Source organism: Colius striatus, chromosome 11 (assembly GCF_028858725.1).
Source record: "Colius striatus isolate bColStr4 chromosome 11, bColStr4.1.hap1, whole genome shotgun sequence".
Lineage (NCBI taxonomy): Eukaryota > Metazoa > Chordata > Aves > Coliiformes > Coliidae > Colius > Colius striatus.
In genome coordinates, this window is record NC_084769.1 from 1,057,336 (window position 1) to 1,084,709 (window position 27,374).

Consider the following 27,374-nt stretch of genomic DNA (forward strand, 5'->3'; position numbering starts at 1 on the left):
ACAAACTGAATGCCAAGACTGTACATAATTTATATTAGCACATGGCATCATTACATTGCACTGCAGGCAATGGCATTCTATTGATATCACTAGACACTAAAGTTATGCTGCACTGAAATGTTGGGATCCATAGCTGCATCAACTGACAAAACAGAGGAACCTAAGTTGGAACATTGCACCATGATGATTCCTTTATCTGTAGATCAGGTAAGCCTCTAAGACGCTAAGTAGTGGCCTGCTCTGGCAAAGTCCATCCAGTATGGAAAAGGATCAAAAATACACCTTTTGTGACTTGATCTGAAAGCTTTTACATGTAAAAAAGGTGGAGATGCTGGCTGAGGTGCAGCAGTGTCCAGAGATGGCCACTAGGGCGCTGGGAAAGGGGCTGGAGCACAAGTCTGATGGGGAGTGAATGAGGGACCTGGGGATGCTCAGCCTGGAGAAGAAGAGACTACGGGGAGATGTAAGAACTCTCTGCAACTCCCTGACAGGAGGTTGTGTTGAGGTGGAGGTCGATCTCTTCACCCAAGCTACAAGAGAGAGGACAAGAGGAAACAGCCTGAAATTATACAAAGAGGTTTAAATTGGAGATTAGGAAAAATGTCTTCATTGAAGGGCTTGTCAAGCCCCATCCCAGGCTGCCCAGGGCCGTGGTGCAGTCCCCATCGCTGGAGGGATTCCAAAGCTGTGTAGCTGTGGGGGCTGAGACACATGGGTTAGTGGTGGCTGTGGCAGTGCCGCTTTAATTGTTGGACTCAACGTTCTCAAAGGTCTTTTCCAACCTAAATGATTCTGTGATTCTATAAAGCACAATGGCTACATTACACAAATTTCTAGGATGTTTTTGTTAATCCTTTAGAGGATTGCGAACAGACATTGCAAACTTTGTAATACTTCCTTTTTATTTTTTTCTGGAAATAAATTCTTAGAACTATTGTGTAAGAACATGGAATTGACAACAACAAAACAAAGTCCGGGGCGTGTGTCGGGCGGATGCTTACAACCAGGAGCCGGGAATAGACTTTCAAGCGTGCATTGGTGGTTCAGTGGTAGAATTCTCGCCTGCCACGCGGGAGACCCGGGTTCGATTCCCGGCCAATGCATTTTGTGTTTTTGGCGGCGGACTCACTCCGCAGCGCTCACGGACGCGCTTTCTTTTCCCCGCGGGGTTCCCCGACGGGAAGAAGCGGCGCTGCAGAGGGGAGCCACGTCGTGTCGGCTGGGCCCGGCGCGCTGCGGGCGGTGGTCCGGGCCGAACCCCGCCGACGCGACGTGGCTCCCCTCCGCAGCGCCGCTTCTTCCCGTCGGGGAACCCCGCGGGGAAAAGAAAGAGTGTAACGGCGGCAGCGCCCGCAGCGGGGACTGAAAACAACGTAAAAAACACGGGAAATAAAAAAAAAACAGAAGCCACTGGAGATGCCGGGGATTGAACCCGGGACCTCACACATGCGAAGCGCGCGCTCTACCACTGAGCTACATCCCCGGCTGCTGAGGCCCGTCCGCCGGGCGTTGCCAAGGAGCAGCAGGAGCCGCCGGCCCCGCCGCGCTCGCTCTCCCCACACGCCGTCCTCCGGCGCTCCGGGCGCGGCCCCGGCGGCAGCGGAGCTCCCACGGGCGGCCTTTGGCCACTGAGGGTGGAATAATGGGAGCGAACACGCGTCCTGCCGAGCGGAGCCGGCCCCGGGCGAGGCATCAACGGGGAGAAGCCCTCCCTGTCCCCACAGCCCGCCCGTGAGGGTGTGCTCGCCCTGTGAGCGTCGGACACTTCCGTGTTCCTCGGTGTCTGAGCAAAGCGAGGAGAGCCTCAGGGCCTGCCCGAAACGCCCTCATCTTCAGGACATAGAATCATTGAACGGATTGGAAGGCACTTGAAAATCATCTTGTTCCAAATCGCCTGCCATAGGCAGGGACGCCTTCCACCAGGCCAAGTTGCTCCAAGCGCCATCCAACCGGCCCCTGAGCACTTCCAGAGATGGGGCAGCCATAGCCCCTCTGGGCAGCCTGTCCCAGGGACTCACCAACCTCATGGTGAAAGCCTCACATTTTCGGTAATCTCAGATTTCCCTAACAAATATAAACTTCCAAGTTGTCAAGTAAGAGATTCGTTATTGTGACATAAAATACACCTTGTCTAGGATAAGATTCCTCTCTATGGGCTTGGGAGGTTTAGAGGCCTGATACTAAAAGAAAAAACACCCAATCAGGTTCTTTTGGTGGCATATTCCCCACAAAACCACCAACTTCCATCAGCTCTGGCAGAAACTACCTGGTGCCGCTCTCTGCTGAGGTTTACTTTCAGAATCTAAGCACTATCTGCACGACACATGGTATTCTCCCCTTGATATGCATCTCTACTACAGCACAAGGTACTATAGTGCATTTAATGTATACTCTCATCAGAAGCTGCCACAAGCAGCCGTACCCGTTTCACGGAGCCTGAGATGAGGAAGACCCTTTGCCACCGAGCACGGCTCCTGCAGCGTGCCCCACTGTGACATTCATCACCTCAGCGACTCACGTTTTTCTGTCCCGTCAGAGAGCAGCGTTTAACAGCTTGACTTCCTTCAAAACAGATTTTAAGAAGCAGCTTTCTAGGAGTTACTGAATTTGATTTTCATAATTAACACAAGACCCAAACTATTTGACATGCCTGTTAATGCAACGCACAGAATAGCAGTGGTTGGTGGCAAGGCTGAGCCATGGGTGCAGAGCAGCTTAATACTAACCCCTGCAATAAAAACACAAAGCAATTTAAAACCTTCTCTTCAGGTTTTCTCCTTTTGTTTACCTTTCTGTAGACTTCAGAATAGCAGAAAATGAATAATACAGATATTACTACGCCTTTACGGATTACTCAGCCTTGATGGACAGTCAGTTCAATTGTGAAACTTGCCGTTCAGGGGGCAGATCTGGGCAGAGCATATTCACGCTGCTGAGAGGAGCAGCTACAGATCCAAAGTGTATCAGCAAGCATTTAATTACTATCCCCATGGAACCAATACAAGAGCTTCTGTGCTGCCTGTATTGAAATGCAACAACATCTTACATGCCCATCTCACCATCCTTCCGACCATCGCCCACAGCGACAGCCTTGCCCAGATGTCTGGAGGCAGCCTCTGGTTCCAGGAAACACTCTGTCATCTGGTGCCCAGCAGTTTCTAATGCTGCTGGATGCCAGGGCACAAGCTCCACATTCAAGCTTTCTCAACAGCTCTCTCAGAGGACTACATTTGCCCCTTTGTGTTTGGGTTTCTGTGCTGACATCAGGGAAAAACAGTGTCACTGTTAACTGGCAGCTCCTCCACATTCCTTGGTGGGATTAACTCATTCCTGGTACCTCACAAACCTCAGGCACCTCTCTCAGAGGCTTTCCTTGTCCCTGGGGACCGCGTTTTCATTGCACCTGCTCATGTTCTTGCATCTTGCATTGATTCTCACTAGAACGCTTAAGTGTGCTCTGTGTTTTCCACATCGGCTTTTCTCCAGGATGATGGATTTCTGTAGTCCATCCTGAAGAGAGCTCAGTTTCAGAGTTACCCAATGTACAGGCTCTGTAAGAGTGCTCCCAATGGGACTCTGAAGAGACAGACAGTCACTTTGGTGTTTCTTTCTGATACAGTTTCCTGCCCCTGCACTTGTTCCTAGCATTAAACATTTGCACTCAAAATCCCTTCTTAAAAGAAACACTCTCCTTCAGTAAAACGCAGAAGCAAAGTATAGCAGTACAAACCAAACATCTGATGATCCAGCTCATTGCCTCGAGCAACCACACACCCGCCTGGACTGTGCCAGGTCCCTGCTGCCGCGTGCTGTCCCCAAGCTGGTGTGGGCACTCACTGCAGCCCTCTGGGTGATGGTGTTACAAGCCTTGGCCAGGCACTGGAGCCACAGCATTTATAGATGAAGAGCTCAGGGTATTTTCTTGTGTTGTATGATCACATTGTCCATTTGTTTGCAAGTATCCAGTGAGTCAGTGCAGAATAGTCATGAATCTCTTATGTTATTTATACTTTCTTTAGCACTCCTATCCTCCTTCAAAAAACATTCCTGATGGAGATCGGGAAAACCATAAAGCAACACATTTCAGAGGTTATGAACAACACATTAACGACTTGCTTGTGCCCCTTACCAAACCATTTTAAATGATGTATGTATTTGAAAACAAACAAGCAAACAAAACGAGGACAGAGTTGTGATTAGCAAAGTTAAACATTTAAAGAGATTGCTAATGTCTTTATCTCCTGCCACTCACCAGGGAATGCACTGCTGGGAAAGAGCCTTTAGGAAGTGCTGCCCATGTGTTAGACTGAGCTTGAACGAGGTTGCAGTCAAATACAAATTGCTTTTTCTTCTGTGCTTTTACATCTTTGATTTTTGTTGAATTAACTCCCTTGTGTGTGGTGAAAGGGAGGAATAAAGCAAGGAAGGCTTCCAGTAGTTCCCAGCCATGCAAGGTGTGTGACAAATTCTAAGCCTTGACCGGGTTTTCGTTGTTCCCAGTGAGAACACCATAAGAACATCCCAAAAATACAGGTTACAAATCAGCCCACAGTAAAGAATTGTGAAAGTCTGAGATTAAAAAGGAGATTAAAAGGCAGAAAACAGTATTAAAGTACTGAACTGAGAGATTCATTAGAGTTGCAGACAGATTAGTAAATTATAGCCCTGCAGAAATTATTTGACTGGCAAATTAATTACACAATATTACAATGGTTTTCTCCACCAAATTCAGCCCTCAGGAAGCAGGTAGGAGTCTGCCTGACTTCATAAAAGGAGCCTCGGCTGGTCTTTGGCTTAATCAGAGATGAAAATTAACATTTCAGCATTTGAGGCAAATAGGGGCTTTTTTTGTAAAGCTCCAGAAGACAGACTGTGCTGCAATTACACGGGATTGCAGAGAGGATAAAGCCCAAGCAGACAGACAGTGGAATGCTTCTGCTGTCTTTATAAGCCTGGAGTTTCCAGACCTATCTGCGAAGCCAAGGGAGAGGCTGGAAAACCACCACGGCAGTCTCCTTCGGACAGGTCATTCACCAGGACACTCTACATCTTCTCAGAGAATGACTGATTTAAATACCTGCAAAATACTTTACCCCAGCTCTGCAGGAGCACACTATTAATATTATTGTTGTTGTTGTTGTTGTTATTTCTTAAGGCACTGACTCATTCTCTGAGCCTTACTCCACACTTGCTGCTCTCGCTCTGTCCCCAGCATGCAGAAACATCATGAGTATGATTTTTTATATCTTTTTCCTAGTTTCCTTGATAAGTGGTGTATTTTTAAGGAAGAGATATTACGAGCTCTCTCCTGGAACAAACATTCTTTGACATGCCTGGAAAAGTTTTAGAAACAGACAGGCCCTCACTGAAACACATCACCTTCTGGTGACACAGCATGCTCATCAGCTCAGCTTGAACTGCAACAGCATTACAATTAAGGAAAACCTTTTCTGATTGTGTGAAATAACAAGAAGGCAAGGCTCATGCCCTTCATCTTAAATCAATCTTACTTTACATTACTATGGAGCATTTCAGCTTCCAGTGTTCCACTTTCAAGGGGAACGTGTAGCTTCTCTGTTCTTTATGTGCTTCGGCTTACATCTGGAATCCAGTACATAAACCTTTTCTTCAGACGAGAGGAAGATGAGAATCTTTTGGAAGTTCTGGGACATTACAGGATGAGGTGTGCAGTGCTTCATGTACAACCAAACAGACCTAGAGATGTGGCCTCACGCTGACAAGTGTTTTTTTGCACTTGATGATGATTTTTCATGGTTGCAGATCATGGTTGAGATTTCTCAAGGTTTTGGGAACCATTATTCCCTGCACTTCCTCTGCTGATCAGGGTCCTGCTGTACTCACCGTGCTCTGCCCTCAGAAATCATCAATAGTCTCGTGCAAAACCACCTTTTTCCACTTTCCTGATGAATGTGGGAAACAGCAGATTCATAAAGGACACCAAAATGAGGGGTACTGCTAATCGCTCCTGTAAAAAATCCAGTTGGGCTTCATTTCTGTTACTAGGCTACTTCTGAGCTGGTAGGGAACTGGGAGCTTTACATTTCATCTCGTTTCAGCAATATTATAATTACCGAGTTATAATAAGAATTAATTCAGTCATTATCGTATGTATTTTCATTACATAAAAGTATCAGAGCAACCGCTTTATTCCTCTGTGTTAGTGCAAGCTGATGAACACAAATGCTGTCTTAGAAGAGCATCTAGAACACATCTATCACATCCTGTGGTGGTTCTGCTGCCAGGCAGTCACAGTACAGCAAACGAACCTAAAAATAACTAGGAAGAAGCTGAAGGACAACAAGAACTTGTTGTTAATGAAAGACTGAGCAAAGTGAAAGTCTCACTGGCAACAAATGTCAGAGACATGAATAACCGAGAAACCCTTCAGATAGGAGTTTATTGCTATTACTCGATAAACAATTTCCTGTAAGGGATACTGCACATGGAGTCTCGGGTTCATCTTGTGGAGGACACACCAGGCTGTGTAGCGATAACTCCTTCAGTGCACCTTGAACTTAAACTTTCTGTTGTGTTGCCATGCTCAGACAGACAAAGAAGAGATTACTCAGAACCAGAATGCAGCAACAGAAAAAAAACCCCATTACAGTGTGTGTTAAACAAGATCTTCGTATGTTGAATAAGAACTTCGTGTGGCAGAGGGAGTGAGTTCTTATGAAGCCATTTGATGACCATTGTTTTAGGTGAATGACTAGGATTGTTATATTTCTTTAAAAAACCTTAATAAAGCAATGTCAAAGTCCCATGGAAATGACATAGAAGTTACCAAAGAAACATAGCCAAGCCTCCCAGCCCAAAGACTCCAGCTCAAAACATTGTTCCCTCCCTAGCTCGGCCTTTTCCGGTGAGCAGTACAGGCTCAGCAACCTGCCCAGCAGGGACCACAGGCTACATGGCTGCAGCAGCACGACACAATCCATTTCTGCACAGGTAAAGAAGGGAGGTTTCATCCCAGCCCCCATGACATGAACACAACTGCTCCCAAGCACTGTCTCTTTCTTAGAGCAGGATTCAGCCCAGCAGCAAGGACAGCCTCGCATCACCTCCACGGCCTCGCGCTGCTGTAACCACCCTGGCTGGGACATGGCTGGAAACATCTGGCTGAAACATCACCCATCAACTGCATCACCCATCAACTGCAGAGGAAGCTTCAGCCACTGCCTCTGCTCACTGTCCCTGTCCCCAGGCCTGGTACCAGCTGCAGTGGCTACTGACAGCCTGGCAACACTTGCCCATCCAGCCTGACTGCGGCAGAGGTTGGGCAAGGTCACTCGTAGTGAGTGCTGGAGGTTGCTGGATCGCTGGGAACCAGAAAGCAATATATTTACATCTCATTATCAGTATGTCAATAAGGGCCAGCTCTGTGGATTTGCTTGCTGCAGAGTGTGGGCTAATTTAATAGGACTTTGACTGATATAAAAACTGACTTGGTTTTCCCATGATATCTTGTACTGGAATGTTGTGATCTGGAAGCTGATATATTTCCTCTTGCTTACCACATCAATATGGCCTAGTTTTGTTGGCCTTTGTATTGAACAATCTGGTGAATATCCAATCTGATTTTGATTTCTCTGTGATACCTCTTATTATTAAAGCTCCCTCATCCAAAAAACTATGTATTTTCATTTATCAGTAACAGCAATGGGATTCAATTTTTAACTCAGCATCAATCTATTTTTTTTGTATTGAAGAATCAAACACCATTTAGGTAGAACTCAAAAAAAAACCCCCTTTTCTTCCTCCATTCTGTGTCCTGGTTAAGCTATTTTTGGGTATTTGTATTTAACACTACTCTTTCTCAAACCAGTGCTTATTACTTCCTGTGTTTCAAATGCTGCAAAGAAGACTTTCATTATTCATTGTGCATTACTACTCACGTGTTTCTGCACAATTATTTCCTTGGCTGGATATGGCAAGCATGTGCTCTGTGTGCCATTGGGTGCGAGTGCTGAGTTGGCACTAGACTTCAGCAGAGCCGCGCTGAAAGCCGCCGAGCACTGTCAGGAGAGCGAGGGGGCTGAGGTGCTGGAAGCCACCTCCGGAGCTCACCAAGAGGTGGCGAATATGGGTCCTCCTGAGGTGATGTTGGAGGTTTTGCTTGCTGTGGTGACTCCTGGGGGACCTGCTGAGCCCACAGGTTGGGCAGTGCCAAGGGGTGCAGGCAGGCTCCAGGCCACGTGAGGGGATCTGTCACTGAGTGCTGGCGGTGGTCACAGCTGGGGAGTGCCTGCAAGCACAACCAGCATGCACAGCTGTAGTGGGGTTGTGTGGCCAGGTTTGGGTAGCAGAGGGCTACAGAGGTGTCTTTAAAGAAAAAGAGGTGCCAGAAGCTTCCCCTGTATCTGACAGGGCCAGTGCCGTTGGCTCTGGGATGGACCCGCCGCTGACCAAAGCTGAGCCCATCAGCCTCTGTGATTAACATATTGGAGAAGGGGAAGAAGCTGCTGGACAGGGGCTAATCTGCAGCAGAAGGGAGTGAGAACGTGAGAAGGTCTCTGTGGACATCAAAGTGGGTGAAGAAGGTGCCCAGGCACTGCAGCAGAGATTGCTCCGCGACCCGTGGTGCAGCCCAGGGTGAGGCAGCTGTGCCCCTGCAGCCACGGAGGACCCGGGGAGCAGAGACCCACTCACAGCCTGGGGAGGATCCCACACAGGAGCTGGGGGATGCCTGAGAGAGGCTGTGACCCTGTGGGAAAGCCGTGCTGGAGCAAGTTCCTGGCAGGACCTGGGAACCCATGAAGAGAGGAGCCCACGCTGAGCGGGTTTGCTGGCAGGATGTGTGACACCCACATCTCCCTGCACACCAGCCCTGTAGGAAGTTTTGCATTAACACCTCCATCAACCGCAAAGGCTGCAGCTGTGACCCACTAACGTGCCCGGAGCACAATGCCAGAGAAAGCCCTGCAAGGCAACAGAACTTACACAGAAGCAAAGCACAGTTCCTAGTGAAAGGGAAAATCAGGTTCAGCTGATATCCTGTGACAGTGTTTGAAAGCTGCTGGTTTAAAAACTATCTTTACAATTTTGGTAAATCATTTTTGAAGGCCTGAGAAGTAATTAACTTTTTAAAAGCAGAACTCCCTCATAGCCTGTATTGAAGTCAGGGATTCTATAAAGCAAAATGATGTTTTAATAACTATTCTTGTAGTAACAAACTTCCCTGTCCTGTTTTCAATTAACATCCTGCATTAATGGGTTGATTGTCCCTACCATTTACCTCCAGTGACAGCAGCTGTCACGTACACAAAGAGTTTTGCAAATCCAGAACTATCCTCAGTTGGTTTTCCTTAGTTCTACCGCTACTGACTGAAGCCTGCAGTGTGGTGTGAGCCTTTCAGCCAGGAGGGAAGCAGAATTCTCGTGCTTCTCAACTTGTACCCTGGCATTTGCTAACAGCCTGACACCCGCTGCAGAGGCAGCTATAGAGGGTGGTCATTGTCACACGAGTGATGGACAGACACACGATGCTCATCACTCTGTTCCTGCCGATTGTCACTTGGTGCCCAGACCCCACCTCGGTGCCCAGGCCCCACCTCAGCAGCTATCACACTCTGTCCATTGTCATCAATACCTTCAGCAGTGAAAGAGCCACTTCAGCAGCCTTCTTTCCTAAAAGAGAGACTCGGTTTTGTAACTCAGATTTGGTTCTGAGCAACGAATGCCAAACACAGCTTCGACATCTCTAGAAATGAAAGTGGTTTTGCAACCCCTCCTGCGCCGGGGCTGCCTGAGGAAGTGGGGAGATGCAAACCCAGCCCTGGGGAAAGCTCCTTGCTCAGGGACACGCCCCAGTGTGGGGGAGCTGGCTTTTGACGGGCAGAGCCACCCACCAGCCCAGAGATGGCCTGGCTGGCCTGTGACTGAGGGGGAGCTGCTGGTGCCGCAGTTTCAGCCTGGGCTGTGCTGACGGAGGAGGAGGCTGGCGCCCGGCGGGGCTGGCATGCTCCACCGCAGCTATGAGAGCTCTGCCGCACGAATCTCCCACTCACTAGTCATAAGCATAACAGTTTTCAAAGACATTGTGTAAAATACTCAAAATATCTCTATTTCAGCTTATGGCCTCAATGGAAAATTATTTTCTTGACTGGAATGAAGGGGAAAGATCCGGCATGAGCAAGCAGCACATGGCAGTGCTGGCAAGGCCATCAGCACCACAGCAGTGCTGGTGAGGCCATCCACACCACAGCGATGCCAGCAGTGTCACTGGCATCACACCAGTGCTGGTGAGGCCATCAGCACCATGGCAGTGCTGGTGAGGCCATCACCACTGTGGCAGGCCATTGGCACCACGGCAGTGCTGGTGAGGCCATCACCACTGTGGCAGGCTGTTGGCACCACGGCAGTGCCGGTGAGGCCATCACCTCTGTGGCAGGCTGTTGGCACCACGGCAGTGCCGGTGAGGCCATCACCATTGTGGCAGGTTGTTGGCACCATGGCAGTGCTGGTGAGGCCATCACCACTGTGGCAGGCTGTTGGCACCACGGCAGTGCCGGTGAGGCCATCACCTCTGTGGCAGGCTGTTGGCACCACGGCAGTGCCGGTGAGGCCATCACCTCTGTGGCAGGCTGTTGGCACCACGACAGTGCCGGTGAAGCCATCACCACTGCGGCAGGCTGTTGGCACCATGGCAGTGCTGGTGAGGCCATCACCACTGTGGCAAGCTGTTGGCACCACGGCAGTGCCGGTGAGGCCATCACCACTGTGGCAGGCTGTTGGCACCACGGCAGTGCCGGTGAGGCCATCACCACTGTGGCAGGCTGTTGGCACCACGGCAGTGCCGGTGAGGCCATCACCACTGTGGCAGGCTGTTGGCACCACGGCAGTGCCGGTGAAGCCATCACCACTGTGGCAGGCTGTTGGCACCACGGCAGTGCCGGTGAGGCCATCACCACTGTGGCAGGCTGTTGGCACCACGGCAGTGCCGGTGAGGCCATCACCACTGTGGCAGGCTGTTGGCACCATGGCAGTGCCGGTGAGGCCATCACCACTGTGGCAGGCTGTTGGCACCACGGCAGTGCCGGTGAGGCCATCACCACTGTGGCAGGCTGTTGGCACCACGGCAGTGCCGGTGAGGCCATCACCACTGTGGCAGGCTGTTGGCACCATGGCAGTGCCGGTGAGGCCATCACCACTGTGGCAGGCTGTTGGCACCACGGCAGTGCCAGACAGAACCCCCTGCACCGCCTCAGTGTCCCTCTGGAGAGGAGCCCAGCCACAGCTCCTGATATGGTGTGTGCTGGGCAGGGCTGCACTGGGAACCTCAGCTCCAGTGAACTTTGTTTTTTCCGCAGCCAAATACGACAGCGTCTCCAGGGTGTGTACTGCTGAGGTCTGTATGAGGGGGAAGGATCCCAGAACTGCTGAAAAACATCCCTCCCAAAACGAGGAAGGATTTCACTTCAGGAAAGTAGTCAGTTAAACCAGATTTCTCTGTGTTTTGTCAGTTAATTCCCCAAATACAGGGAAAACAATGTGTAATTATGCTATTTTAGAGCACACGCGGCATCAATACATCACTGGAGTGACATTCCTGGGGGGGTTGCAGAGCTGGCAGAACAGCCTGGAGCCAGTCCCGGAGGCGATTCCCAAAGATGCCAGGCAAGAGATAACACAAGCTCTGGCCACCTCCACTGCCGTCACAGTCAGGCGCCAGCCCCGGGGCGCTCTGCCTCGCCTTCGCCACGCCGATTGCTCGAGCATTGCTAGTGGGGGCTCCTGAGCTGAGGAAACGCAAGGGCAGGGGGTAGAGATCCCCTCTGGGTGCCAGAGCTGTGGCTACGGGAGGCAGCTGCCCGCTGCTCCCATCTCCATCACCCTGGTTCCGCAGATGGCCCCGGGGCAGGCTCGGTTCTCAAACCACACCTTTCACTTCTAGAGGCCACCGAGCTGTACTTTGCACCCGGTGCATCCTGGCGCCAGCAAAGGGGCTGGTGCCGCCGTGTCCTGGGGTGGTGGTGCCATTGTTCCAGCCCAGCTGGCATCCTTATCAGGTAACGTGGGCTTGGAAATGAATGGCAAATGAGGAGCTGCGACAGTCTCTGCAGCGTAGTTACTACTTTTGGCATTTTCAAACCTTTTAAGAAGATGCTGCCAAGTTTAACATCCCATCTACGTCTGTGTTACAGTATGTATGCGTGGGGGGTGTGTTTAAGTGTATGGATGTGTGTTTTATGTAAGAAAACTTTACAAGGCACTGAAAATAGCCCGTTTTCTGGAATGGGTTCCGTCCAGAGGACGCTCGACTGACATCAAACCACGACGCCGCGTCCCCGGGCAGGCCTGGCCCCAGCTGCTCCCCGCACCCCCGGGGGGGCGGGCTGGGGGTGCGAGGGCTGCGGGCGGAGCGGCGGCGCTCCCCGGACGACCTGCGGCCGCGAAGGGACGACGGGCTGCGGCGGGACGCGGGGGCCGGCGCGGAAAAACCCCAAACGAACCGAAACGTAAACAAGGAACGACCCTCCCCAACGGCAGCGCGACCCGAGCGGCGGCGGGGCGGGGACGGGGCCGCGGGAGCCCCTCGCCGCCCCGGGGCCGCCCCTCGCCGCCCCCGCCGCGGGCAGAGCCGCTCCCGCGCTGCCGTCACGGCCGCGGCGCTGACGGGCGCTGACGCGCGGCGGCGGCGAGGGGCGCGGCGGCCCCGGCCCGGCCCAACCCCGCTCCCGGCGCCGGCGGCGCAGGCAGGTAGCGGCGGGCGGGCGGCGAGGGCAGCGCGGCTGGGGCCGGGCTGGAGGCGGAGCGCGGAGCCGGCAGCGCGGTTGCGGGGCGGGCAGACGCGGCCGCCGGCAGCCGGCGCCGGGCACGGGAGCACACGGCCGGCAGCGGCGGGCGGGCGGGCGGCCCGGCCGGCCGCTCCCCTCGAAGGCCGCCCGTCGTGCACAGCCGGGGGCGGCGGAGCGGCGCGGGCGGGCGCTGGGCTCGGCGCCGGCAGCCGGGGGCGCGGGGCGGCTCTCACCGCCGCGGGACGCGGGCGAACCGCGCCCGGCCTCCGCGCCACGGGCCCGGGCAGCGCTCACCCGCCACCCGCCGTGCGTGCGCGCCGGGGACAACAAAGGGCAAACACGGCTTTGTAGTCTGCCGTGGGGGAGTCACGTCGTAATAAGAATATAAAGCGGAAATAAAGAGTACCGTAGTAAGTACCTTGTATCGTCTGATACTGCCAGCGCGGTGGCGTTCCAGCAGTGGACTAGGAGCAGGAAAGAAGGGAGAATGGTGCTCCTTCGCAAGTTTTAGGAAAATGTCAGGGAGATAAGCCACTCCACTCACGTCCGAGTCTGGCGGTGACCCCCCGCCCCGCACTCCGACGGCTCTGCCTTCGCATCGGGGCTCTGACTTCCCACCAGCGTCCAACGCCGCAGATTGTGCTGCTGCCGCCTGCTCGCTGTGGGGAAACCCGACGGTGCCCTCGGGAACGCGCCTGCACTGTTTCACCGCTCCGGGCTGCAGCCCTCGCCTGTCCTGGACGGGAGGGCAGTGCCGGCACTGCGGCCGCCGCCAAAACGCTGATCCGCAGCCGATTCTGGCAGCGCCGGGGCCGGGCGCTGCGGCAGAGCGGGAGCACGGCGCTTGTGTCTAACGGGCAGCCTGCCTGTGCTTCCATTCGGGCTCGTGTTCGAGGACTTTGCACCACACGTGAAGAAGCGCTATTGTGAAATTAGACAAAAAGATACTTTGGGTCTCTTTCCCTCTGGAAGGTACTCGCTGAAGTGATACCACTGGTTTGGGATCCCCCAGAGATAACACCGGTATCTATGGGTGTGAACATCCTTCGCAGCATGTGTTCACAGAGCAGGAACAGATCGCGAGAGCTCTGGCTCTGGCTCTGTCACCACCTTGCCCCTGGGCTCTCAGCCTCCTGGTACAGGTGGCATAACCGGCTCATACACATCCTGCCTTCCGATAGCTGGTACCCATTTTACTCTAAGTCTCAAACTTTTTCCCCGTTGAAGAGGAGACAAAGCTTCCCTCTCCCCAGACGTCATCCTGAGATGCTTGCCCGAGTTAAAACAGGGTACGTGAGCGTGTCCAAGTAGGGAAGGGCCAGGTGCAGAAGGTGCACTGCCGGCACAGCACCCTCTTCAAACATAACGCAGATGCAGCGCTCGTTGTACATGGGCACCCCCTGGCCTGGAGAAGAGGAGGAGTAAAGCCAGGATGCTGCTGTGGGACACCCATCTGACCCAGGAACCGCCACAGGGCTGCCCGTGCACAGCTGAAATTGTGCTTAGCGCACAGTGAGCTCCCGCGACACCGATGCCCGAGACTGCCAGATACAGAACACGCTCCAGCCTTCACGTGCTCAGAAACGGACGATGGTGGGTGTTTTGTGGAGTTCATGATGCGTGCGGGCCTGCGCAGGCGGTACCTGCAGGCTGACGGCGTCTGGCTGTGCTGGGCTGCCGTTGGCACTGCCACTCGGGGTGCAGCAGCAGGGCCTGCACGGAACAGCCGCTGTCCGCCTGTGTCAAACAACCGAAACTCATTGTGGTGGCTGTGATCCGCTTACGGCCTCTCTGCTGCTGGTTGTGCACCTGCAGCTGCCACGGATCAGCTCCCGCGCTGCTTCACCTCAAACCGACAGGAACTTTCCTTGGGACTCTGCCGTGCTTGCGGAGAGCAATGACGGGAGCTTGTGCGCTTCTCTTGCACATGACAGTGCCTGAGGCAGGCCTGCACCCCACGGGTCCCAGCACAGCCTGGGGACTCTGCTTCCTCCCGGGGAGGCTGTTCTAATCGTCTGGAAACCTGCAAGGGGTAGGAGGGGCCTTTCAGGAAGGTGGATTTTGACTTGGTGGAGTGTGCTCACATGCAGTCCACCTTTCCCAGCTGGTCAGGGTCAAAACAGCCTGTGCTGGGAGGGAGTGCGAGCGGTGACGACACACCTCTGTGTGTGTGCCTGTGCCTTGCAGGGAAGTAGGCCCCCAGCATGGGGAGGAGGAGCAGTAGTGAGCACCCTGCCAGATGGGTCTGGGCATCCCCCCCACCGCTTTCACTTGAGAGCTGTCTCTAAGGGCACCTCACTGCACAGGGGAGCTCCTGGCCCTGTCTTCCTGTGTCTGATGCTGGAGGGAGTTTGAATCGTGTTATATCTTTGGTGTTAGGTGAGTGGTTGGACTTGATGATCTTAAAGGTCTTTTCCAACCAAAATGATTATAAATTTACCAACTTTTTTGGGTTTAAGCATCAAAGGGAGCTCAGCCGGCCGAGTTAGGGACAGTACAAAGCTCCTACCTGTGTGTACAGATTTGGGCTTCCCTTCTGGAGGGGGGGCTAATGCAGAAACAAGGGACAAGGAGCAATCCCTTGCCAGCACTTTGGGGGAAGAGCTCCTCTTCTCTGTAATTAAACAGGTTCTTTGTGCTTGTGTATTTAAGCACCAAAATACAGCATTTCACCACATGTATAAAATTGTGTTTGCATTTATTTAATTTAGAGTTCTTTTTAAAAGCATGTAGTCTCGAATGTTTGTTCTCCCTTTTTTTTCACATCATTACTCTGATACTGCTTGATTAGCTCCCTCCCCAGTCATGATTGGTAATTAAAATAGGCATTAAAATTAGTCACTTAGCAATTTTGCTGTTCAATTGGCAATTAAATTACTTAATTGCAATTAAAGTCCTAATTTTAATTGGCAAAATGATAGATGTAGATTTAAGATAATATGTATAAATACTTTAATAAGTGTCTATATAAGGATTACTTAATTACCCAACTTCAAGTTTATGCTGTTAACTTTAGAACTTTTAAGTGAGCAATGAAATTTATATTACATCTATTCTAAGGATATGGTAATTAGATGTATCACTTATCCCTATAAGGGCCTTGGCAGTAAGTTTCTTCTGTGGTGTTTGAAACTATAGGCTGGACGAGCTATTGTGACAGCAGCAACGCCGAGGGTGGTGGCAGGGGGCTGGTGGCAGGGGCGCAGCTGTGGCCAGCCCAGCTACTGGAGGGGTGGTGAGAGGAACCAGGGCGGCTCCTCCATGCATGGGAATGTCGTTTCACACAGTCTTTGCAGATCAGAGGCATCTCCCAGCCTCGGGTGATTTCTTTCCTAGTCCGTAGCATCCCGTCTCCTGTCAGATAGACCTCGGTGGGAGCGGGGGACATCACCACGAAGTGGCAGTGGCTTCGCGGCTGGGAGCGAGCCAGGCGGCAGGAAACGGTCTGTCCTGGGTGTTGGAGCCTTTGCAGTGTGAGCTTAAAGATAAAAGCGTTTTCCAAGTGAGAATGACGACTGACTTACAGCAAGAGAAACGTATTAGGAAGAAATGATCACAGTTTCACACAAACCATTCCTATGTGAGTGCTTTGTGTGGGTTTTATGCAAGGCAACAGTTTTGTGCTGAAAATGTTGGCTTTTTAGGTTCGGGTTGCACACCGTGTTGGGTGCTGGTTTTACCCTGCCAAACAGCATGGACAGGGCTGGATGTGGCTGCTCCCTGTGCCACTGCCTCTCGCCCCCTGGTGCAGCACCAGCACTGGTGTGCCACCATGACATGCCCCAACTGCCACCATCGCGTCTGTGCCATTGTGCCATGCCCCACGTGCTGCTGTGCTGGGCCAGCTCGGCCTGCTTCGGGAAAGGATATGCATTTCTGTGACTTCTGCCTTTCTTGTTTTGGCAGGTGGGCTGAGGGTCTGTCGGGAAGCCCTGGGGTTGCCACCTACTTCCCATGACCCACTGTGGAAGAGGCTGAGCGCTCCCCTCCCTCCCTCTGCAACCTCTTCAGAGCACCTCATGCTGGATGCACCAACATCATTAACGTTCACTGATAGTTTTTATCAATAAATTATACCTTTAATTATACTAAACCAGTCCCGCGTTGCATCTTCCCCCGGTTCCAACCCTCCCCCCTCGCTCCTCAACCCTCACTTTCTCCATCCCGCGCTGACCCAAACCAACGCCGTTAATGATGCGAATCGGGGGGCGGAACGAATGAAATCTGGCGGGTGGGAGAGGAGCTCCAGGGGCGGCGGGGATGCTCCCGGGCCCACGGGGGCGCGGGTCCGCGCCCCCGTGGGCCCGGGAGCATCCCCGCCGCCCCGGGAGCTCCCGCTATTTTTGGCGCGCCGGGTGGTTGCGTCATTGATGACGCCGAATGGGGAGGGGGGTGTGTGTGTATGTGTGTGTGTGTGTATTTGGGGAGGGGGGCGGGGGGAGGTGTGTGTGTGGGGGGAACACACGCAGCCGCCACGCCTCGCTCTCACTCCCCCCCCCCACCCCATCCTCCGCGCCGCGTTTTCCCGCCCTCTATGCAAATAAGGCCACGCCCCCCGCCGGCGCGCGCGGGGGCGTGTCCCGCGGGCGTGACGTCACCGTCGGAAATTTACCAAAGGGGAGAGTTGGGCCGGGGAGGGGGCGGGGCCAAGCGGGCCCGGGCCGGCGTCTGATTGGACGGCGGCGGCGCTGACGCGCGGTGACGCGCGCGGGCTCGAGGCGCACGTTGGCTGTGGCACAGGGAGCCCACATAAACAAAGGCACATTGCGGGGAAGGGACAGTCCGCCGCCGCCTCGCTCGCCCGGCGCGACGCTGCCGCCGCCGCCGCTCCTTTCCCCCCAACGACAACCGAGCACGGGCACGGCGCGTACCGCCGCGACGTGACGTGTCCCGCAGCGCGGCGCCCGCGACGTGCTGTCCGCGTGTGTGCCCCGACGACCCGCCCGCACGGCGCTTTGGATGCACGCAAGGGTCTCCGCTCTCCGGTGAGTGAATGAGGGAGGGAGTGCCCACGCGCGAAGCCCCGCGCGCAGCACGGATACCACCCCCCCCCGACCCCCCGCCCCACGCTACACGTCCTCCCCCTTCATCCCCACGCCGCGCGAGGTGCGCGCCGTCCCGTCCCGTGGGGTACCGCGACGCGTCCGGCGCTTCTCCACCTGGGGAGAAGCCCGGGAGATGCTGCCAAAGGGTGCCGCTGCCCGGGACGGGACGGGACGGGACGGCCGCGGACGCGTGTCATCCGCGGACTGCATCGCCGCTGTCCCCCGCGCCCGGCTCGGGCGGCGGTCCCACGGCGTGCCGACACCTCGGGGAGGGGACGAGCCCGCGCCGCGCCTCGCCCCGCTCCCCGCCGCGGGAGACGCTTCTTGCCTGCCCGGCGGGGACGGGAAAACGCACCGCTTTCTCCCGGCCAAAAAACCCCAGCGGGAGCCAAGTGACAGCCTGGCCGCGGAAAGTTTTCTTCCCGATCAAAATGAAAGCAGCCCCGAACCCATCTGCAGGGAGAGCCTGCCGCGCCCCGGCCCTGCCCCGGCGCCGCTCCCGCAGCTCGGCGGGCGGAGGGCCGGTCCCCTCCCCCGGCCCCGCCGCCGCCGGCCGTCCCGGGGCGGCCTGACGAGTGGGTCCGTGTGTCTGTCTTGCAGCCGGCGCGCTGGGCAGGCTGCGCGCCTCCGCCGTCTGCTAAACCCGCGGCAACTCCGCTCCGCGCCGACCGCCGACGCTGTCCGCCCTCAGCTCCCCCGACAACGCCTCTCACCCGCCTGAAGGTTTGTGCGCTTCGTGCCGGCGGGGCCGGGCGGGGAGGGGGCCCCGCCGCTCGCCCCCCGCCTCCCCCCGGCGCCGGGCCCGGCGGGAGCGGGGCGGGCGCAGGGTGCGCGGTGGTTGTGCGGGCCGAGTCTATCTGACGGTGTTTCGTTTCCAGCCATGCCCTGTGTTCAGGCGCAGTATGGGTCCTCGCCCCAAGGAGCCAGCCCAGCCTCCCAGAGCTACAGTTACCACTCTTCGGGAGAGTACAGCTCCGATTTCCTAACGCCGGAGTTTGTCAAGTTTAGCATGGACCTCACCAACACTGAAATCACTGCCACCACTTCTCTCCCCAGCTTCAGTACCTTTATGGACAACTACAACACAAGCTACGACGTGAAGCCACCTTGCTTGTACCAAATGCCCCTGTCCGGACAGCAGTCCTCCATTAAGGTGGAAGACATTCAGATGCACGGCTACCAGCAGCACAGCCACCTCCCCCCCCAGTCCGAGGAGATGATGTCCCACTCAGGCTCCGTGTACTACAAGCCCTCGTCGCCCCCCACCCCCTCCACGCCCGGCTTCCAGGTGCAGCACGGCCCCATGTGGGACGACCCCGGCTCCCTGCACAACTTCCACCCCAACTACGTGGCCACCACGCACATGATCGAGCAGCGCAAAACGCCCGTCTCCCGCCTCTCCCTCTTCTCCTTCAAGCAGTCGCCCCCCGGCACCCCCGTCTCCAGCTGCCAGATGCGCTTTGACGGGCCCCTCCACGTCCCCATGAACCCCGAGCCGGCCGGGGCCCACCACGCCGTGGACGGGCAGGCTTTCACCGTCCCCAACCCCATCCGCAAGCAGCCCTCCATGGCCTTCCCGGGCCTGCAGCTGGGCCACGCTCCGCAGCTGCTGGACAGCCAGGTGCCCTCGCCGCCCTCCCGGGGGTCTCCTTCCAACGAGGGGCTCTGCGCCGTCTGCGGGGACAACGCTGCCTGCCAGCACTACGGTGTCCGCACCTGCGAGGGCTGCAAGGGCTTCTTCAAGGTGAGCGGGCAGGGCGGTGGGCAGTGGGCAGGGCACCGTGGGGACCCGCCGGGGCCAGGAGCCGCTCTGAGCAGCGGGCAGCGGGCAGGGCTGTGAGCAGCGGGCAGCGGGCAGGGCAGCGTGGGCACCCGCCGGGGCCAGGAGCCGCTCTGAGCAGCGGGCAGGGCTGTGAGCAGCGGGCAGGGCGGTGGGCAGCGGGCAGGGCTGTGAGCAGCGGGCACCGGGCAGGGCACCGTGGGCACCCGCCGGGGCCAGGAGCCGCTCTCCCCTTCAGATGGAAATTGGTTAGGACAGAGAACTGTGTCTGAGCTAACCAAGTGGAACAGAATTCCCTGTGGTAAAATTAAGTGATCTCTTTATTTCACCATCCTGATTGAATAATCTTATCATTTTAAATAGAGGAGGTCTCCAAGGAATGTAAATAATATGAATGCCCACGGATTTGTATTTACCGAGCGTCTCCTTCCCTCCTCTTGGCATATAAAACACAGCCAGGAGCTGCGAGGTTAGCTCGGATGTTAACGCTATCAATTTGCTCCTGCTAAATGCCCTGGGAAGAAAAAGAAAAAGGGGGGGAAACGGGGAGAAAAGATAGAAATAAAAAAGGAGGGGAAAAGGGGGAAAATGAAGAAAATCCAGAGCCGGGGCGGCGGCAGGGAGCGGGCCCGGGCCCGCAGGACCGGCCACTGACACCGCGGGCCCGCGGCCCCCGTCCCCGCAGCGCACGGTGCAGAAGAACGCCAAGTACGTCTGCCTGGCCAACAAGAACTGCCCGGTGGACAAGCGCCGCCGCAACCGCTGCCAGTACTGCCGCTTCCAGAAGTGCCTGGCCGTCGGCATGGTCAAGGAGGGTGAGTCCGCGGGCCGGGCCGGGGTCGGGGCGGCGGAGCGGCGCGCGGCGGCTGAGCAGCGTCTCTCTTGCAGTGGTGCGCACAGACAGCCTCAAAGGCCGGAGGGGTCGGCTGCCATCCAAACCGAAGAGCCCCCAGGAGCCCTCTCCCCCCTCTCCCCCGGTGAGTCTGATCAGTGCGCTGGTGAGAGCCCATGTCGACTCCAACCCGGCTATGACCAGCCTGGACTATTCCAGGGTAAGCTGGACCGAGCTCGCGTAGGCACCTACCTGCGCCCGCCGCCCGCCCGCCGCCCGCCCGGGGAGGGGGGAGCCGGCACAGCCTCGGCAGCCGGGGGGAGGCGAGCGGCGGCCTGCTGCCGAGCCCTGCGCTTCCCGGCCCGGCCATGCCCGCGGGGGCCGCGGGGGCGGAACGGAGCGGAGCGTCCGGGGCCGAGCCCCGGGGTCGCGGCGTGAGGAGCGCGGCGGGCGGCGGCGCCGCGCGGTCACCGCCCCGGGACGCCTGAAGCCCTCGGTGGTCAGAGAGAGGTTTAATTGTTATGAAAACTCGGCTCCCCGACCAGAAGCGGGGTTAGCAATTTCACGGGTTATATACTTTAGAGAACCTCATTAAGGGCGCTTTAAAATGAATTTCCAGTTCCAGGCTAACCCCGATTACCAGATGAGCGGAGACGACACTCAGCACATCCAGCAGTTCTACGATCTCCTGACCGGCTCCATGGAGATCATCCGAGGATGGGCAGAGAAGATCCCCGGCTTCACCGACCTGCCCAAGCCGGACCAGGACCTGCTCTTCGAATCCGCCTTCCTGGAGCTCTTCGTGCTGCGGCTGGCGTACAGGTCAGCGCCGGGGCTGCGGGGGGGCTGCCGGGCTGCTACGGGAGCAAACTCGTTCAGGGTCCACTGATCTGCCTTTTATTAACTCCTCGGTAATTAGGTGCCTCTTAAACCCTTCATTTATTGCTCCTCGAGTAATTAGTTGTTTAGCTGTTCTCCCCCTGTCTTCCCTTTTGCTTTAATCTTTAGTTTTTCCCTTTCACTCTCTCTTCTGGTTTTGATTTCCCCCCCCCCCCTGTCATGGTATTTCTTTTGGTTTTGCTTTATCCTCTCCTCTTTGTGGTAGCTTGTCTTTCCCCTCCTCTTGTTTATCTTCTCTATTGTGTTTTCTTTCTTGCACATTCATTCTCGGTTCCTTCTGGGGCTATCCCGTCCCCTCCAGGTCGAATCCAGTGGAGGGCAAGCTTATCTTCTGCAATGGGGTGGTCCTGCACCGGCTGCAGTGCGTCCGCGGCTTCGGGGAGTGGATCGATTCCATTGTTGAATTTTCCTCCAACTTGCAAAACATGAACATCGACATCTCTGCCTTCTCCTGCATCGCTGCCCTGGCTATGGTCACAGGTCGGTGTCCCCTCTCCCCTGCTCGGCCCCGCCGAGCTCCTTTCCCCCCTGCCCGCGCCAGACCTCTAACGTCCCCGTCCTTCTGTTTTGCAGAGAGGCACGGGCTTAAGGAACCCAAGAGGGTGGAAGAGCTGCAAAACAAGATTGTAAATTGTCTCAAAGACCATGTGACTTTTAATAACGGGGGGCTGAATCGCCCCAACTACTTGTCCAAACTCTTGGGGAAGCTCCCCGAACTCCGCACGCTTTGCACGCAGGGGCTGCAACGCATTTTCTACCTGAAACTCGAGGATTTGGTGCCACCGCCAGCAATAATCGACAAACTTTTTCTGGACACTTTACCTTTTTAAGACTCTTTTCCCCCTGCACTTCCAACTGACCTGAAGAGAACCGTCGCCTGTCTGCAGGGGGATTCGCGGGGGCCTGGGGCAGCAGCCCTGGGTGCCGGCCTCCCACTGGGCGCGGGGTCACTCAGCTCCCGCAGGCAGATGGCCAACGGGCGTTTGGGCTCTGAGGCGCCATGGATGCGGATCATGGACTACACAAACGCCATGGTATAGACTTTTTATTATCAGCTTATAAATGAATTTATTATTATTAAGGACTTCTCGTTAAACAACAAAAAGGTGCAGCTGTGTGGCGACGCTGGGTGCGCAGCCGAGGCTCACACGGTGACACAGTGTTCAGGGGACCCACAAGTCTCACCCTCCTAAAGACTTAAAAGTTTCCTGCTGTAAAGGAAAGCTGTAATATATCCAAACCCTCAGTGTTGCGTGGGTGGCATGTCATTACAGAAGGCGAAGGCTTGTAAATTTATCAGATGCAGTTTGGCTTTTTAAAAAGAGAAATATTCTGTGCCTATTTATGAAGAAATATGGAAAACTCTAAAAAAAAAACCATTAAAAAGAAAAGCTAAACGTGTTTGCAAATTAAAAAAAAAAGGGGAAAAAAGAAATAAAAAAAGGAATTAAAAAAAAAAGGGAGAATAAAGAGCAAATGAAACCTCTCCGTACCAGGAAAGCATGACGATCCTAGGGTGACCGCGTTATAGGCACTTGCTATTTCAGTAATGTCTATATTCTATAAATAGTATTTCAGACACTATGTAGTCTGTTAGCTTTTATAAAGACTGGTAGTTACCTAAGCTTCAAACATTTTCTCAGTTGTAAAATAGGTGGGCACAAGTATCACAGACCCCGGGATCCTCCCCAAAGGGACACATAGTGTTTGTAAGCGCTGTCCGACATTCCTTGTTTGTAAGTGTTGTATGTACCGTTGATGTTGATTAAAAGAAAAAAGGAGTTTATATCTTGATTATTTTGTTGTCTAAAGCTAAACGAATCTTGCATGCAGCAGCTTTTGACTGTTTCCAGAGTGCTTATACTATACGTAACTCCCTGGAAATTACTGAGCACTTTGAATTTTTCGGTTAGTTTCGTTCCGGTTTTTTAACGTCTGAAATTGTCGGTTAATATATTATGTTCGAGTAATATTTTTTTAACACTGCCACGTTCTGTAGTATTTTCCTTTGTACAGCCCCGCACGGCCCCCGCCGCGGGGCACGGAGCGTTTTTCTGTGCTGTTGGACAGTTAGGAACGCTGAAGGGGTTTCGTTTTGTTTGTTTCTTCGTTTGTTTTGTTGTTGGCTTTTTTTTTTTCCCCCTCCCGATAACTCTTTCTTTGAGAAAGACAATTTTAATGTTTACAACAATAAAACATGTAAACGAACGCGCTGTCGTCTTCTCTCTGCGGGGGCCGGAGCCCCGCGGGGCCGGCGGCGGGTGGCGGAGCCCGCGGGCAGGGCAGGGGCGGGCGGCCGCGCTCGGCACCCCCGCGCCTCGGCGGGTCCCGGCCGGCGGCAGCCGCCACGGGAGGCTCGGTCCGCGCCCGGATTTTGTCCCCGGCAGCTCTGCGGCACCTCATACCCGGCTCCGACGGCGGCCGACACCCCCGTAGCCCGCCCGCGCCAGCACCAAACGCCTTGTATTTTGGGAGAGGAATTTATAAGCCTTGTCCCGCGGCTCCGACGGGGGGTTTGGGGCTTCGGGAGGTGGGTTTCGGGGGCAGCCCCGCGCCCGGCGGCGGAGCAAAGCCGGGTGCTTGGGGCCGGGGGTGCGTGTGTGCGCGTTCGTTGCCCCTGAAGACTCCGGGCTGCGGGTTTCGCAGCGAGGCCGGCGGCTCCCCCGGAGCCCGGCCGTGCCGGGACCCGCTCCGCTCAGCGCCGCGCTTGGAAACTTCGGGGAGCGGCGAAGGAACCGCGGCGGCACCTGCGACCCCCGCAGCCCCCGCGCCCGGCGCGGGACGAGGCTACGCTCCGCGGGGATGCGCTCCGCCGGCGTCCCGGCCCCGCACCGCAAGGGAGAAGGAAACGAAAGTCTGGTGGCACGCCTGGGAATTCAGAAAACTTCGTCCTCTTGCGTCAAGGAAAAATAAAATCATGCTTGCCGGGGGTGGGGGATGCCGCCCCTGAAATCCGTTTAGTCGGCTCCCTGCCCCGCGCCCGGCCCGCAGAGACGCAGGGAGGCAGCGGGGCAGCGGGCGGCCGGGTCGCGGGGAGGATGTTGCGGGCGAGGAGAGCGGGTGTCCCCGCGGGAGAGACGGGAGCCGTGCCGCCCGCTCCCCACGGGCCTGCCGGCCCGGGAACCAGCGGGGGCCGCCGGCCGCAGCCCTTCGCCGCCGGCAGGGCCCGAGAGCCGAGCGGCTGCCTGATGGCGACAGCTGAAACGGACCCTCGGGTTTGCCGGGGTAGGGACTGCGCGTGCCGTGGCCGGGCGAGGAATTCTGAAGAGGTAAGGACGACTAAAAATGGGCTCTTTGGGGGCAGTCAGCAGGGCAGGGACACGGCCCGGCCGAGGCCCGAGTCGCTGCAGCTTGAACCCTTGCACGAAGCCTCCCCACCACCGCCTCCACCAAACGCTCTGCGCGGTGCCTTTTCTAGTAACTTTTCTAACAAGCATCATCCACCGCACCTGGGGGAGAGCAGAAGCTGTCCTTCCGAGCCAGGCGTTTTCCACCTGCCCTGGCTTTTCCTTCCGGCTCCCGAGCAGCTCTCCAGGCTCGTTACCCCTCAGCCCTCGGGTGGGCTGCCGTGCAGTAAAGCCGGCAGAGCCGTGCCCGGGCTCTGGTACCGGGGCTCTCACCTGCGGGACATCCCCCCTCGACAGGCGGGGAGGGGAGAGGTGGGCAGCTGGAGCCCGGGCACCCCTGGGAGAGGTCTGCTGGTTTCCCTGGTGTGCGAACCCCTGAGGGGAAAAGAAGGTGAGAAAAAGAGGAAGGAAAGAAAAGGGGGAAGGAAGGAAAGAAAAAATGGAAGGAAGGAAAAGGGAGAAAGAAAGAAGGGAAAAAAGAAGGAAGCAGTTATAGAGTCATTCAGAAAAACCTCTGGAGTGGAAGCTCAGCACAGAATATGGAGCTGAAGGAGTAATTTTTAAATGGTGGCATCGATGGGAGGATTTATTTAAAGGCTTTACTTCTGTAGGTATCCAGCAATTCAGGTTAGTAACTGAATTATTTTAGCTTGGTGTTGATTATGGGATTTGTCACTGCTCTTTCTGCCTGGCTGGTGTGTGAAGGCAGACAGCCCCATCCTGGTTCGTTCCTGCAGGATTGCCTTGTTTTGTAGTTCACTATCAGGCCGCTGGTCTGGTTTGAACCAAACTTTTATGCTTGAGCAATTGCACTGTCTGCTCCTGCATTGCTCCTTCAATGTGCTGGTGCATGAGAATGGAACCTGTTTGCTTTATTTTACCCGAAAGCCACGTTTCTGCTTCCAGTGAAGCCCTCACAGTCTCACCACTCCTCTCCAGACACCTTTCTCCTCTGGATGGGGAAGAATGAGAAGATTCCCACGGTTTCCAAACTTGGGAAACCAACTGGAGGTGGGGGGGATTCAGGTCGGGTGGTTGCTTATACAGTACCTTGCCTTCAGCTCGTGACATTTAGTTTAAGGCTGGTTTATCTGAGGGCCTGGGCAGCAGAGCAGAGGCCTCGTGTGTGCTCTGCTCTGAGTTCCATGAGGCTGTGCCTGCCTGCAGCCCTTCCACAGTAACTCGCAGTTGGTGACTTGGGGACAGGAGTGTTGCAGCGCCTTCTGAAACCGTCCTTCCTGAGCACAGCGCTGGGAAGATGAATTACTGCAGGCACGAGACCCGTGTAGGAGCTTTATTAGTTTTGGAATGCAATCAGCAACACTTGCTTTCTTAGTCCTTTACCTAATTATCCTCATTGCAGATGTCACATACATAGAGAGCAGCCAGGAGGAATTTATGTCTGGGGTAGTCAAAGGTAGAAAATTCATGTTTTATGTGATTTTACCCTTCTGACTCTTCTTTAGAGGTAGAAATCCCTGCTCTGGCTGCAGACATCAAAGTGCTCTGGATGCACCTGTAGCTGATTTCATATGTATAAGTAAACCCACCGCTGCATCATCTGCACTTGCTGAAACGTTAGCCCTAAGCAACCTTTACAGCTGCTTATGGTGCAGAGGGAGATGTTGGTATTCATGAATGTTTTGACATATCTGACATTTTCTATATGGTGTGCTCTGTCTCTGTTTTTCTGATTTCCTCCTGTCTTTGCTCCTCTATTTTAGTAGTAAATAGTGGCCTTCACCAGGCTGCTGTGGCCTGGGTTGTTTTGGAGGTAAAAGGGTGGCTCTGCAAAGAAGCTTGTGCTTTGTGGGCTTCGTTTCTAAATTTATTTTAAATGAATTTAAATTTATTTAAAAGTATCTGTCTAGGTAAAGAATGGGATTAATGCATTTTAATGTGGTGCAACTATGATCAGAAGAGCTCGTTTTGACAAACAGGTGCTTTGTGTTAAGCAGCACACCTGGCACACAGACTTGTGAAAAACCCCGAAGGCAGGGGATTTCTGCATAGCTGGGACTGGATGTAGATGCGATAGAAATGTGTCAGGTTTATTATGGTACCAGCAAGGCAGCCCTGCTTAATTCTGCAAGGTGAATTGTGGTTGCCCGAGTTTCCAGTGTGATGTTTTCTGCGAGATGGAGAGTGTACCAAGCTGCTGAGTGACTGGTGACAAAGCTGATTTTGGATAAATGTAAACAATACATTTAGTTGAATAGGCCTCATGTCTGTTCAGATAACTCCTGATTTTTGCCCACCCCTCCCTGAAGTGCTCTGTATGAAACCAAATCTCGATAGTAACTTTAGGACCCTTGCTGAGAGGACTTCTGTAATGCTGGTAAGGTGCTCTGGCCTCTCAAAGTTTTTCTCCTCATCTCCCTCTTGTATGATGGAGTGTCTCTCAGAATGGAGGAGGAGTTTAATGCAGAAGAAGGTTGCTATTTAAGAGGAATGATACTTGAGCAACTTTCCTATGCAGATGTGCAGCTTTTTCATGTACCCTGCCTTGGTGTGCCTGGAGCCTGGCTCCTTGGACCTGCAGCAGCTGAGCTGTTGCAGCTGGTTTTGGGAAGGCAGAGATTGTTGCTCTGTGTGTGTGTGGTAATGCAGTAAACCCCAGTGCTCCAGGTTTGGTGGTTGAAGATATGGCTTTAATAGGGCAAATCTGCTCCACAAACTTGGCACAAATAGTTTCTAATGCTTGCTGCATGT

General features: G+C 54.8%; 1 protein-coding gene and 2 non-coding genes across 3 annotated transcripts; 2 read left to right on the forward strand and 1 right to left on the reverse strand.

Moving 5' to 3' along the window:
- The first annotated feature begins 1,032 nt into the window (after window positions 1-1,032).
- On the forward strand, window positions 1,033-1,103 carry TRNAG-GCC (transfer RNA glycine (anticodon GCC)). Its single transcript has one exon. It is a non-coding gene; the product is annotated as a tRNA-Gly (tRNA).
- A 308-nt stretch (window positions 1,104-1,411) lies between these two features.
- TRNAA-CGC (transfer RNA alanine (anticodon CGC)) lies at window positions 1,412-1,483 on the reverse strand. The gene has a single exon. It is a non-coding gene; the product is annotated as a tRNA-Ala (tRNA).
- A 16,962-nt stretch (window positions 1,484-18,445) lies between these two features.
- NR4A2 (nuclear receptor subfamily 4 group A member 2) lies at window positions 18,446-22,180 on the forward strand. Its single transcript, XM_062004778.1, has 7 exons — window positions 18,446-18,526; window positions 18,682-19,547; window positions 20,269-20,398; window positions 20,472-20,635; window positions 21,035-21,237; window positions 21,617-21,795; window positions 21,889-22,180. The coding sequence occupies exons 2-7, from the start codon at window positions 18,684-18,686 to the stop codon at window positions 22,143-22,145; spliced, it is 1,797 nt and encodes a 598-aa protein (XP_061860762.1). The 5' UTR covers window positions 18,446-18,526; window positions 18,682-18,683; the 3' UTR covers window positions 22,146-22,180.
- The last annotated feature ends 5,194 nt before the right edge of the window (window positions 22,181-27,374 follow it).

What these genes read in the sequence shown, in the direction of transcription:
- NR4A2 (XM_062004778.1), top strand. Translation starts at nt 18,684, where the DNA reads ATGCCCTGTGTTCAGGCGCAGTATGGGTCCTCGCCCCAAGGAGCCAGC. An exon ending in GCTGCAAGGGCTTCTTCAAG is followed by an intron (nt 19,548 to 20,268) that starts GTGAGCGGGCAG and finishes CCGTCCCCGCAG; the next exon opens with CGCACGGTGCAGAAGAACGC. An exon ending in TGCCCTGGCTATGGTCACAG is followed by an intron (nt 21,796 to 21,888) that starts GTCGGTGTCCCC and finishes TCTGTTTTGCAG; the next exon opens with AGAGGCACGGGCTTAAGGAA.